This window comes from Stegostoma tigrinum, chromosome 3 (assembly GCF_030684315.1).
Source record: "Stegostoma tigrinum isolate sSteTig4 chromosome 3, sSteTig4.hap1, whole genome shotgun sequence".
Classification (NCBI taxonomy): Eukaryota; Metazoa; Chordata; class Chondrichthyes; order Orectolobiformes; family Stegostomatidae; genus Stegostoma; species Stegostoma tigrinum.
In genome coordinates this window covers 51,525,165-51,540,057 of record NC_081356.1, presented here as the reverse complement: position 1 = coordinate 51,540,057, position 14,893 = coordinate 51,525,165, and the positions used below count along the sequence as shown (strand labels likewise).

General features: G+C 43.3%; 1 protein-coding gene across 4 annotated transcripts in view; it reads right to left on the bottom strand.

Annotated features, from left to right (window-relative positions):
• The window catches only part of ror2 (receptor tyrosine kinase-like orphan receptor 2), a 362,545-nt gene extending 355,369 nt beyond the window's left edge, over positions 1 to 7,176 (bottom strand). For all 4 annotated transcript variants that reach the window (XM_059644595.1, XM_048528079.2, XM_048528080.2 and 1 more), the window contains exon 1: positions 6,730 to 7,176. In XM_059644595.1, coding sequence (XP_059500578.1) covers positions 6,730 to 6,823 — 94 coding nt within the window. In that variant the 5' untranslated portion in view covers positions 6,824 to 7,176. The remainder of the gene's footprint in view (positions 1 to 6,729) is intronic.
• Positions 7,177 to 14,893: the final 7,717 nt, after the last annotated feature.

Genomic DNA, 14,893 nt, shown 5'->3' with positions numbered 1-14,893 from the left:
TCCATCAGTCATTTTATTTTAAAAAGTCACTGTAATTCTTGTCTTATGTTGATTATTTCATTGTTGACTGCAAAAGTTTCTACAGTTATGGCAAGAGAAAAAGATTGGTGAAAACAAATGCAGTTTTCCTACAGTCAACAACATAGGATTTACAAAGGGGAACAAAGAAATGACTGACCAATTAGACATATACTTTGACGTGCGTCACAAAGGAGGACACAAATGACATGCCAGCAATGTTGAGGAACACAGGGTTCTCATGAAAGGGAGGAACTGAAAGAAATTGGTATTATTAGGGAAATGGTGGCAGGGAAATTGATGGAACTGAAGGCCATTAAAACCCTCGGGCCTAATAATCCACATCACAATAATTGCCCTGAAAATACTGGGTGCATTGTTGATCATCTTTCAAGACTCCATAGGCTCTGGAACAATTTGTTTAGATTAGAAGATAACTAGTGTAATCTCTCCACTAAAAGGAGGCAGAAAGAAAACCGGAAATTATAGACCGGTCAGCCTGATGTTGGTAGTGGGAAAAATACTGCAGTCCATTATAAAAGATTTAATAGTTGAGCACTTGGAAAACAGTAGCAAGGTCAGCCAGAATTAGCATGGATTTCTGAAAGAGAAATCAGGCTTGACAAATCAACTTGAATTCCTTGCGGATGGAGCTAATAGATATGATGAACGAGATCCAGTACAAATGATTCATTTGACTTTCAAAAAACTTTCAACAAGGTCTCACGTAAGAGATTAGGTATAAAATTAAAGGACATGGGTCAGTACATTGAAATGAATAGAAAATTGGTTAGCAGACTGGAAACAAGAGCAGGAATAAAAGGGTCTCTTTCAAACGGGTGGAAGTGATTAGTGGGATACCACAGGGATCAGTGCTAAGACTATTCAAACTATGTATTAATAACATAGATATCTTCAAATATGCAGATGACACAAAGCTGATTGGGAAGGTGGCCTGAGAGGAGGATACAGAGATGCTTCAGTGTGATTTGGACACACGGAGTGAGTGGGAAAATGAACTGCACCTGCAGTATAATGTGGATAAAGTCAGATTATCCACCCTGGCAGCAAAAACTGGAAGGCAGATTTCAACACGAATGGCTTTAATACAAGGGGAACGTGCAACAAGATTTGGGTGTCCTCATACAAGAGTCACTGATGATTATCATGCAGGTTTAGCAAGCAGTCAAGTTGGCAAATGACATCTTGGCCTTCACAGTGAGACAATTTGAGCATAGCAGCAGTGACATCTTGCTGTAATTATACAGGGTCTTGTTGAGACCAGACCTGGAATACGGTCTGCAGGTTTGATGTCTATGGAATTTGTCACCACAAAAGCAGCGAAGGCCAAAACACTGCATGGTTTCAAGAAGGAGTTGGATGTAACATTTGGGGCTGAAGGGATCAAAGGATATTGGAGAATAATGGGAACAGACTATTGAAGTGACGATTCCACGGTCATAATGGATGGCACAGCAGGCTTGAAGTGCCAAATGGCCTACTCCTGCTTATTTTCTTTGCTTCTGTTTCTGTGATTTAACCACATTTATTGTTTCTATATAATTTACAATTAGTTTTCTTAATATTAGGTCAATCAAGTCCTCTAGCTGTTAAATAATTTGTCCCTGTTTTTTTTGCAATGTCTAAAATAAAGTTACGTTACTTAGACCGATCAGTTGGTCCAAATGCATCTCTGATGAAGGGTCTAGGGCCGAAACATCAGCTTTTGTGCTCCTGAGATGCTGCTTGGCCTGTTGTGTTCATCCAGCTTCACAATTTGTTATCTTGGATTCTCCAGCATCTGCAGTTCCCATTATCTCTGATCTCCAATGAATAATTAGTTGCTTTTTGAAATAACTGTTAACAATTTGTTTTATTTTCAAATGTTTTGTGACCATCTTGCAAAAAAGCAAACTTTTCATTTAAAAATCTTTTATTAAATGCAGCCCCCCATTAAATTAATTTGATAAAATGGGATTTTTAACACAGATTAAATCAAAATTTGACAATCATAAAGGTACTAGGAGGGTTAATGAGGCATGAATGGGCATTCAACAGGTATTTGGCAGAGTATCACATCATAAACATGTTAGCAGAATTAAGCTATCCGATTTACGGGGCAGTGCCAATGTAGATATGAAGGTGTAAGGCAGGGAAATAAAAAAAAGAGTAGCCATATATAGTTGTTTTTCAAACCTGAGGGAGAATGTGCACTGATGTTCCTGGGGTGGGGTGGGGGAGCATATGAGGACTACTGCTCTTTTCTGCATTTTAGTGATGTGGAATTGGGCTTCAGGGCATAAGTATGAACTATGGATGGTACATCAATCAAAAATGTAGAAAATTACAGGGAAGATAATTATAAAACATCAGAAAATCATAGACTGCTTTCTAACCACATGTACGTCCTGTCCCTCAGAATTCCCTCCAATAACCTGTCTAATACTGATATCAGACCCACCAATCTATTGTTCCCTGGCTTTTCCTTACCACCCTTTTAAAATAATGGCACAACATTAGCCAACCTCTGGTCTTCCAGCACCGTACCTGTGGCTATCAATGATACAAATATCCTAGCAAGGGGCCCAGCGATCACTTCCCTGGCTTCCCACAGAGTTCTAGGATAAACCAGATCAGGTCCCAAGGATTTATGCAGCTTTATGCATTTTAGAACATAGAACATAGAACATAGAACAGTACAGCACAGAACAGGCCCTTCAGCCCACAATGTTGTGCCGACCATTGATCCTCATGGATGCACCCTCAAATTTCTGTGACCATATGCATGTCCAGCAGTCTCTTAAATGACCCCAATGACCTTGCTTCCACAACTGCTGCTGGCAACGCATTCCATGCTCTCACAACTCTCTGCGTAAAGAACCTGCCTCTGACATCCCCTCTATACTTTCCACCAACCAGCTTAAAACTATGACCCCTCGTGCTAGCCATTTCTGCCCTGGGAAATAGTCTCTGGCTATCGACTCTATCTATGCCTCTCATTATCTTGTATACCTCAATTAGGTCCCCTCTCCTCCTCCTTTTCTCCAATGAAAAGAGACCGAGCTCAGTCAACCTCTCTTCATAAGATAAGCCCTCCAGTCCAGGCAGCATCCTGGTAAACCTCCTCTGAACCCTCTCCAAAGCATCCACATCTTTCCTATAATAGGGCGCCCAGAACTGGACGCAGTATTCCAAGTGCGGTCTAACCAAAGTTTTATAGAGCTGCAACAAGATCTCACGACTCTTAAACTCAATCCCCCTGTTAATGAAAGCCAAAACACCATATGCTTTCTTAACAACCCTGTCCACTTGGGTGGCCATTTTAAGGGATCTATGTATCTGCACACCAAGATCCCTCTGTTCCTCCACGCTGCCAAGAATCCTATCCTTAATCCTGTATTTTAAGACGTCCAGTACCACCTCCTCCGTAAATGAGCATTTTTCAAGATGTCGCTATTTATTTCCCCACGTTGTCTGTCTTCTCTGTCCTTCTCCACAGTAAACAGTGATGCAAAATACTCACTTACTATCTCCCGCATTGCCTACAGTTCCACACATAGGCAGCCTCGCTGAACTTTAAGGAAGTGCTACACTAGCCCCCATACCTCCGCCCTCACCCACATCCCAGGCCCCAAGAAGACTTCCCACATCAAGCAGATGTTCACCTGCACATCTGCCAACGTGGTACACTGCATCCATTGTACCTGTTGTAGCCTGCTCTACATTGGGCAAACCAATTTGGGGACCGCTTTGCAGAACACCGACGCTCGGTTCGCAATAAACAACTGCACCTCCCACTCGCAAACTATTTCAACTCCCCCTCCCATTCCTTAGGCGACATGCCCATCCTGGGCCTCCTGCAGTGCCACAATGATGCCGCCCGAAGGTTGCAGCAACTGCAGCTCATATTCCTCTTGGGAACCTTGCAGCCCAATGGTACCAATGTGGATTTCACAAGCTTCAAAATTTCCCCTCCCCCCCACTGATCCCAAAACCAGCCCAGCCCGTCCCCGCCTCCCTAACCTGTTCTTCCTCTCACCTATCCCCTCTTCCCACCTCAAGCCGCACCTCCATTTCCTACCTACTAACCTCATCCTGCCCCGTTGACTGTTTGTCCTCCCCGTACTGACCTATCCCCTCCCTTCCTCCCCACCTACACTCACCTGTACTAGCTCCATCCCCGCCTCTTTAACTTGTCTGTCTCCTCTCCACCTTTCTTCTCCTCTATCCATCTTCGATCCACCTCCCCCTCTCTCCCTATTTATTTCAAAACCCTCTCGCCCTCCCCCATTTCTGATGAAGGGTCTAGGCCCGAAACATCAGCTTTTGTGGTCCTAAGATGCTGCTTGGCCTGCTGTGTTCATCCAGCCCGACACTTTGTTATCTCGGATTCTCCAGCATCTGCAGTTCCCATTATCTTTGCACTTTAAGGAGCCCTGTTACGGCTTTTATCCTTAATGTATTTGTAGAATCCCTTCAGATTTTCCTTAACCCTATTTGTCAAAGCTGTCTCATTTCCCCTATTTACCCTCCTTATTTACCTCTTAAATCCTGCCTTCATACTCTTCTAGTGATTCACTTGATCTCTGCTATCTGTACCTGACATATTGCTTCCTTCTTATTCTCAACCAAAACCTCAATTTCTCTAGTCCAGTGTTCCCTACACCTACCAGTCTTGCCCTTCACCCTGACAGGATCATACCGTCTCTGGACTCCCGTTATCTCATTTTTGAAGCATTGCCATTTTCCAGCCATCCATTTATCTGCTCATATCCACCAACTCTGTCTGCTCCCCCCCCCCCGCCCCCCCCGCCATCAACTTTTGAAAGTTCTTGCCTAATACATTCGTAATTGGCCTTCCTCCAACTTGGAACATTAACATTTAGATCCAGTTTAACCTTTTCCATCAGTATTAAAAGATTAATAGAATTATGGTTACTGGCCCCAAAGTACACGCCCACTGACATCTCAGTCAGCCGCCCTATCTTATTTCCCAAGAGCATGACAACTCTTGCACCTTGTCTAGCAAGTACATCCACAATTTTCTTGTACACACTTGAACAAATTCTTCACCATCCAAGCCCTTAACACCACCGCAGTCCCAGTCTATGTTTGGAAACTTAAAACCCCCTACCATAACAACCTTTTATTCTTACAGATAACTGCAATCTCCTTACATTTTTTTTTAAATTTCCTGCTAACTATTGCAGCAATCTATAGTGCAGTCCAATAAGGTGACGATCCCTTTCTTATTTCTCAGTTCCACCCAAATAACCTCCCTGGACGTATTTCTAGGAATATCCTGCCTAAGCACAGCTGTAAAGTTATCCCTAATCAGAAGTGCCAAGTACACGCTTCAGTGAAAGCCTTCACAACATTTCAGACGCTATTCTCCCCGTTTATGGCTGTCTGCGGTTCCGAATCGACGTTGGTGATCGCATAGGGAGCTAAGCGTTTGGTCTCTTTTCGTACGTCTTGCTCCCCAACAAATGTATCGTCTGAAATTCATACATTCAAAAGGGAACAACTGAAAGTAAAATGCACCTAAACGGTACAAATTCAAGCGCTTCTGGTCCCGCTTCCCGCCGTGAAGTACCAAATGGTAGAACTCCGCAAACTTGCCGTTTGAATAACTGGAAACGTAAGCATCTGTTGCCTCCTGCTGAGAAGAAAGATGGATTCGAAGGGCCGACAAAGAATTCGCAAGGACGGCATCCCTCTCAATATGTAATTGATTAACCTATGCAGTTTAATCTGCAGCATAGGGACTGACCGGCCATAGTCGTATGCAGTAGTACGGTATAATTAAACAGTTATCCCTATCAGTCAACAAAACAGGCAATGTACAGGCATCCAATACAGTTACTTCACTTACATCTTCTAGTTTCCAACGCATACCTAATTGTTTCAAAAAAATGTCAAATTAGGAAATGTGTTGCTGCCTAACAACCCCAAAATTGAATCCCCAAAGCATACATATCGAATATTGAGGACACCCCAACCCCCGCCAAACTTACGGTAAGAATGTTCCTCAATCAACGTCTGCCTAGTTAAATTAAGTACAGGAAATCCTTCCAACAAATTAGCCTCAAATGAATGCAATCAGTTCATCCGTTCGGTGCTAAAAGCTCTTGCAGCCATACTCAAATAAGAAAAAATAACGAAGCCTTTCCTTGTGATACAAAACAGAAACCTGGTGAAAATGTAAATCACAAACGGATCAAACGTTAATCGCGGAGTTTAGCAATTTCTGAAAACAACTGCATCATTTGTTAACGTGAATCATGATGCTTCCTGATTCCAAACATGCATTCGGCAAGGGGGAACAGGAAATGAGAAGTATTTATATGAGTTCACATTTTCCAGCATTGTTTGTTGCAAAAACATAAACCAGGAAGAAACTAAAACAACCAAAAATAAAACTTCGTATATTTCTTGCCGCAAACATTTTACAAATAAATAGCTTAATTTTTATTGGTGTATCACAAACTCTGCATTTTGGGTACAGGAGCTTTTTTTGGGGCTGGGGTAGAGAGGATTATTGCAGAGAACTCCAAACACTACGAGCAGCACAACGGACCAAATGGCTTTCTGTGATTTATTGTTACTTGGTAAATCGGAAGATACGAGACGTTTCACGTTTGAACATCTATTATTTTCTCTGCTCATATTAAAATTTGTTGTCTGCCTTTCCTGTTTTAAAATCCTTACCTGTTGAAATCTTTCCGATAAGCGGGCACCACAGAAACAAAATCAGCACGAAATGTTTTCCAAAAAGTCTCGACTTCATCAGAGTTTTGTACATCACTCCTTAGTTAAATGCAGACTGCACCAAGTTGTCTTTTAAAGAACGATTTCGTCGCGTTCATCCAAGGAGACCAAACGGTCCTCCACTCCCAATGGAGGCACCACAGAACCACGAGAAGGGGAGAAAAAACCCTTTATACAATGCCCCTGAATTATTACTCAAAATCAAATCTCTAAAAACGCAGCGATGGGGGTAAAACTCTAAGTTACGGCTGAGTTAATACAAATCTGGTGGTGCTCTTAGGAAAATGTTTGCAAAATCGCCTGTAGTAATGAAACCCGAAGGTTTGCGGTTCTGAAAACTATCTTCTCCCACTCAAACTTTGCCTGTATTGCGCGATCCCAACTCCAGGCCCGATGCGCGCGAACCACTCCAGCGCACGCCTCGCGATGCAGGTTTCAAGAAATGTTAACAGCGCAACCTACCGGGGAAAAACGTCGCCCCAGAAAATTCGGAAGGGATGCTCGAAATAGCTTTTGCGACAACAAAAATCAAGAAATGCAAACCGAGTTTCAGATGGATCCTTCACCAAAGGACTATGCCTTCTGGGGGAGGAAATCTAAACAGGCGAGAATAGAACATAGAACATAGAACAGTACAGCACAGAACAGGCCCTTCAGCCCACAATGTTGTGCCGACCATTGATCCTCATGTATGCACCCTCAAATTTCTGTGACCATATGCATGTCCAGCAGTCTCTTAAATGACCCCAATGACCTTGCTTCCACAACTGCTGCTGGCAACGCATTCCATGCTCTCACAACTCTCTGCGTAAAGAACCTGCCTCTGACATCCCCTCTATACTTTCCACCAACCAGCTTAAAACTATGACCCCTCGTGCTAGCCATTTCTGCCCTGGGAAATAGTCTCTGGCTATCAACTCTATCCATGCCTCTCATTATCTTGTATACCTCAATTAGGTCACCTCTCCTCCTCCTTTTCTCCAATGAAAAGAGACCGAGCTCAGTCAACCTCTCTTCATAAGATAAGCCCTCCAGTCCAGGCAGCATCCTGGTAAACCTCCTCTGAACCCTCTCCAAAGCATCCACATCTTTCCTATAATAGGGCGCCCAGAACTGGACGCAGTATTCCAAGTGCGGTCTAACCAAAGTTTTATAGAGCTGCAACAAGATCTCACGACTCTTAAACTCAATCCCCCTGTTAATGAAAGCCAAAACACCATATGCTTTCTTAACAACCCTGTCCACTTGGGTGGCCATTTTAAGGGATCTATGTATCTGCACACCAAGATCCCTCTGTTCCTCCACGCTGCCAAGAATCCTATCCTTAATCCTGTACTCAGCTTTCAAATTCGACCTTCCAAAATGCATCACCTCGCATTTATCCAGGTTGAACTCCATCTGCCACCTCTCAGCCCATCTCTGCATCCTGTCAATGTCCCGCTGCAGCCTACAACAGCCCTCTACACTGTCAACGACACCTCCGACCTTTGTGTCGTCTGCAAACTTGCTGACCCATCCTTCAATTCCCTCGTCCAAGTCATTAATAAAAATTACAAACAGTAGAGGCCCAAGGACAGAGCCCTGTGGAACCCCACTCACCACTGACTTCCAGGCAGAATATTTTCCTTCTACTACCACTCGCTGTCTTCTGTTGGCCAGCCAATTCTGTATCCAAGCAGCTAAGTTCCCCTGTATCCCATTCCTCCTGACCTTCTGAATGAGCCTTCCATGGGGAACCTTATCAAATGCCTTACTGAAGTCCATATACACCACATCCACAGCTCGACCCTCATCAACCTTTCTAGTCACATCCTCAAAAAACTCGATAAGGTTTGTAAGGCATGACCTACCCCTCACAAAGCCGTGTTGACTGTATTTGATCAAGCCATGCTCTTCCAGATGGTCATAAATCTTATCCCTCAGAATCCTTTCTAACACCTTGCAGACGACAGACGTGAGACTTACCGGTCTATAATTGCCGGAGATTTCCCTATTTCCTTTCTTGAAGAGAGGAATTACATTTGCCTCTCTCCAGTCCTCAGGTACAACTCCAGTGGAGAGCGAGGATGCAAAGATCTTCGCAAGTGGCAAAGCAATTGCATTTCTCGCTTCCCAAAGCAGCCGAGGACAAATCTGATCCGGGCCTGGCGACTTGTCAATCTTAATGTTTGACAAAATTTTCAGCACATCAGCTTCGTCTGTCTCTATCCATTCCAGCATGCACACCTGCTCTTCAAAGGTTTCATTCACTACAAAGTTGGTTTCTTTCGTAAAGACAGAAGCAAAAAACTCATTTAGGGCTTCCCCTACCTCCTCAGGCTCCACACACAAGTTCCCTATGCTATCCCTGATCGGCCCTACTCTTTCTTTGACCATTCTCTTATTCCTCACGTAAGTGTAAAATGCCTTTGTGTTTTCCCGGATTCCTTCTGCCAAGCCTTTCTCGTGCCCCCTCCTGGCTCTCCTCAGACCATTTTTGAGCTCCTTCCTTGCCTGCATGTAATCCTCTCTAGCTGAACTTGACCCTAGCTTCCTCCACCTTATGTAAGCTACCTTCTTCCTTTTCACTAGAAGCTCCACCGCTCTCGTCATCCAAGGTTCCTTAATCTTACCCCTTCTTGCCTGTCTCAGAGGGACATATTTACTCATCACTCCCAACAACTGTTCCTTAAACCATCTCCACATGTCTATAGTTCCCTTACCATGGAACAACTGCTCCCAGTCCATGCTTCCTAACTCATGTCTAATCCCAAGGATCTGGGAGTACGAACATAGGCAGGCTCGTGCAGGCATAAAAACTGCAAATTTGCACTGACATTTCTAGAAGGACATATTCGAACGTGCGAAACGTATCTAACCTTGATTAGATCATATGTGCCATACAACACAGGTCATCGTATTTCGAAGAACGGTATAGAAGCACCGCGAAGGCGCAATAAAAATTTGCAAGGATGACAACAGAACTGTGAGGTTGGGAAATGATTAACCAGGTTCTGCTTCTTTTCACTTGAAATTGAAAGAGGTGATTTATTAGAAGTCTGCAAAATTATGAAAAACCAATGAGTAGATGCGTAGGAAACATTTTCAATTGCGAGAAAGAGCATAACCAGAGACTGTCAAATAAGTCACCAACACATCAAATAGCCTGTTCTGAATAAACTAATTTTACCCAGAGAGTGGAATGCTGCCACTGAGCATGGTTGAAGTAAATCGCGGAAGTAAGATTACCATGTCAGTGGAATGGAATGTGATTGCTTTGGAAGTGGAAAATGATTGCACTGATTAACTGATCAAGAAGGATGACCATCTCTATAGGCACGAACTGGTTGGACTGAATAACTAGTTTCTGCAGAGTGTATTCTGTGATAAGGGGATCTTTATCATTCCACATACATATAAATGCCAATCTTGAAAATTAGCAAAATTTTTGAAGGAATCCAGAACTCGAAAAAAAAAGCTTTCTATTGGGCCAGGAGCAGGGCCACCACTTACATTCTGAAAAAGAACTGTCTACACCAGGTATTCAGGAGTGGATGGGATACTTCAATGTTCAAGAAAAGTGGCTCAGTTGAGCCACTATTGAACAAACTGATTTAGTTCAAAAGGACAGAGTTGTCTGTGAGAAGTGGTAAGAGAATTAACATGAGAGGAAGGAAACTCACTTGCCATTACTTGCCCTCTCTGATGAAGGGTCTAGGCCCGAAACATCAGCTTTTGTGCTCCTGAGATGCTGCTTGGCCTGCTGTGTTCATCCAGCCTCACATTTTGTTGCCATTACACACTACCTGGTATTAGTCACTAATAGTCACCATTAACAACTTTTCACCCTCCCAGCCTGATCGTTATCACTGTTTGTCCAACTGCTGTTCTCTCTTTAGGCTCTATCCTATCATTCACTTTTTACCCCATCCCCCTCCCCTTTTTACTGCATATAAACATGTTTTCCCAGCCAGCATCATTTCTGAGTAGGGGTGACTGGACCTGAAATGTTAACTCTTGTTTTATCCTTCACAGGTGCTGTCAGATCTGCTGAGCTTTTCCAGCAACTTTTGTTTTTGAAACTCACTTAAGCTTTTCCTCCCAATTTGCCAGAATTGGATGTGTCTATTCATGATATACTGTTAGGAATAACCACTACACAATTCTTGTTAAGCTAATACCCAACCTGGACACTGAGGACATTTTGTATTACTGCAGTGCTGAATGTGAAAAATTTGCATCTGACCTTTTAACCTACTGGCCTTTAAAATCCCTGACTCTACCATGATACTAAGCCAGGGATCAACCCTCTTTAAATCATGATTACAGAAAGCACCCCAAGAATGTCAGGTGTACTTAGAGGTATTCCTAAACACGTAGTGTCAATAAAGTAATAAAACAGGATTACATTCATATTAAACAGCAAAAGCAAAATGTTATCGACAGTGCTAAGCAACCCACAATCAATGAAGTATCTCAAAGCGCAGTGGATCTACATATCCAATTGTGAAGAGTGATGCATAATTAAATAGCACAGAGAAAGAGGAGGCTCAATGATCACCCTTATCTTCAGTAATGGCAGACTCCAGTGCAGTGTGAAAAATACAAGGCTGAAGCAATTTTAAATTTGGCCCAAAGATGATCAATTGTAGGTGTTCCAAAGACTTAGTTTTTAGATAAATTGATTCACTCCACCTGGCATCAAGAAATGGCTCAGTGCCATTAGCAAAGGTTGTGCACACCAACAGCACCCCAGCTATAGTATTCTAGACCTATGCTCCAGAACTGGACATTTTTTCTAGCTAAACTATTCCACATGTACAATATATCTAAACAACACAGTGAAAAATTGCTTTAGCATGTATGATTCACAAAATAAAACTATCAGTTGTATTCCCTTCAATTTGCTTTGATCGATAACAAAGGGAACTGTCATCAACAGTGTTGTTAAGTATACCTTAACAATAACCGGTTGACTGATGCTCACTTTGTGAGCTGTTAGAACCAGTCAGATTCTGAGCTCATTACAGCCTTAGTCAGAGTTAGGTTTATAACATGAATTAAAGACTGAATTCCAAAGGTAGGTGGAATTGACTGTCCTTAGCGTTAAGGTAATGTTTAAATGAAATATGGCGTCGAGGAACCCTATAAAGTTGAAGTAAATTGAAATAAGAATATTCTCAAATAACTGGAGTGACTAGTGAAACAGAAGAGTTTTGTGTTTTTTGGAGGCCAAACTTCCCGGCCCCAGAATATTACTGTAAGACTTTCTCAGGCCATTGTCCTAAGCCCAGTCATCTTCAGCTAGTTCTTCACTGACCTTCACTTTGTCACAAGTTCAGAAGTGGGAATAATCACTGATGAATTCACAGCACTCAGTTCAATTCATAGTTCTTCAGATGATGAAGTCACCCATGACCACCTGCAGAAAAACATTAACTCAACACTCATGGCTTCTAGGGATAAGTGGCAAGTTGCTAGGCAGTGACCATCTCCAAAAAGAGAGAATCCAGTTACCTTCCCTGTCATTGAATGAGAATATCATTGCTGAATCCACTAGCAACAACAAGCAAATTTGAACAGTACCTTAATTGGATATGTAAATGCTAGGGTTGTAAGAGCAGATCAATGAGTAAATCACCTCTTGATTCATCAAAGACATCTTCATTCATCAACCCAAGACCATCTACAAGGCACCAGTTAGGAGTGCGGTGGAAAACTCTCCACTTGCCAAAATGAATGAAGCTCCTACAAGACTGATGAAGCTTGACAAGATTTAAGGCAATGTTATCCACTTGACTGGCACAGCCTCTGCCATCATAGCAATCACTCCCTCAATCAGCTACACACGCAATGATTTCTGTGCATACCAATTATAATTTAGACTGCAGCAACTCATGAATGGGTTCTTGGATAAGTTCCGAACTTGAAACGTCTACCACCTTAACTGGCAAGGGCAGTATACATACCTGCAAATCATGACATGAATCATAAAAGGTGTCAGGTAGGTAGGCATCACATTGGTCAACAGGTACAATGCCAACTTGGTATGGTACCTGGGCAAAAGTGGGAATGGGCCAGGTAAGTGATGAAGGGTTGAAGGTAGATCAAGGTAGGAGCTATCAATTCCATTACAGACACTTGGTTGAGAGAGGGATAGGACTCAATGTTCCAAGGGTTCATTTTGTTAGCCGAGAGAGAGAGGAAGGTAAAAGAGATAGAGGAGTTACATTACTAATCAATAAGAATGTCAGATCTGACTCAGAGAAGACATACAGAAGGGCTCATCCACTGAGGCAATATGGGTAGAGCTCAAAATAAGATGGGTGCAATCACGCTGATTATACTATAGGCTCCCCAACAACTACCAAGACATTAAAGGACAAATATGTAGCAGACTATGGAAAGATGTAATAACAACAGGGTTCTCATAATGGTGACTTTAACTTCCCCAGTATAGAATGGAACTGCCTTAGAGCAAGAGGTTTAGACAGGGCAGAATTTGTTAAGTGCATCCAAAAGTGTTTCTTCAAACAATATGTGGATAGAGGGGCTATATTGGACCTTGTGTTGGCTAAGGAGCCTGGCCTGGTGACTGACCTTTAAGTGGGAGAGCATTTTAGAAACAATGATGACAGCTCCTTAAGTTTTAACTTCGCTATGAGTAAGGATAGTCAGGACGTTGTGAGAAGGTAATAAATTAGAGAGGGCACAGTACATCAGTATTAGGCAGGAGCTTGGTTGTGTTAATTGCGAGGAATTGTGATGGGGCAAGTCTGCATTCAACATGTGGCAGTTGTTTAAAGACCTGCTGATCAGAGTTCAGGACTGGGATGTTCCATTTCGAAGGAAGGATAAGGGTGACAAGGTCAGGCACCCTTGGACAATGAGGGAAGTTGTGAATTTAATTAAAAGGAAAAAAGAAGCATATGTATGGTTGATGAAGCAAAAATCAGATAGGGCCTGTGAGGAATATAAAGAAAGAAGGAAAGAATTCAAGCAGAGAATTAGAAGAGCAAGAAGGAGCCACAAAATGATCTTGGCAAGTAGGATTAAAGTGACTTCTATACATACACTAAAAATAAGAGGATAACCAGGTAGAAGGTAGGACCGCTCGAGGATAAAGGAGGGAACTTGTGCATGGAGGCAGAGGATGTAGGTGAGATCCTAAATGAGTACTTTGCATCAGTATTCATCCAGAAGAAGGATATGGAGGTTGATGAGATTTTTGCGGAGCTTGCTAATATGCTACGGCATTTTGAAATCAAGAAAAGAAGAGATGTTGGGTCTCTTGAAGGGCATTAAGGTGGATAACTCGCCAGGGCCCGATGGCATCTGCCCCAATTTATTGAGAGAGGCAAGAGAGGAGATTGCTAGGGCCTCGACCAAGACCTTTGTATCCTTGTTAGCCTCCGGAGAGGTCCCGGAGGACTTCAGGTAGCTAATGCTGTTCCTCTGTTCAAGAAGGGAATTAGGGTTAATCCAGGAAACTGTAGACTGGTAATAAAATGTGAGGCTGGATGAACACAGCAGGCCAAGCAGCATCTCAGGAGCACAAAAGCTGATGTTTCGGGCCTAGACCCTTCATCAGAGAGGGGGATGGGGAGAGGGAGCTGGAATAAATAGGGAGAGAGGGGGAGGCGAACCGAAGATGGAGAGTAAAGAAGATAGGTGGAGAGAGTATAGGTGGGGAGGTAGGGAGGGGATAGGTCAGTCCAGGGAAGACGGACAGGTCAAGGGGGTGGGATGAGGTTAGTAGGTAGCTGGGGGTGTGGCTTGGGGTGGGAGGAAGGGATGGGTGAGAGGAAGAACCAGTTAGGGAGGCAGAGACAGGTTGGACTGGTTTTGGGATGCAGTGGGTGGGGGGGAAGAGCTGGGCTGGTTGTGTGGTGCAGTGGGGGGAGGGGACGAACTAGGCTGGTTTAGGGATGCAGTAGGGGAAGGGGAGATTTTGAAACTGCTGAAGTCCACATTGATACCATATGGCTGCAGGGTTCCCAGGCGGAATATGAGTTGCTGTTCCTGCAACCTTCGGGTGGCATCATTGTGGCAGTGCAGGAGGCCCATGATGGACATGTCATCTAGAGAATGGGAGGGGGAGTGGAAATGGTTTGTGACTGGGAGG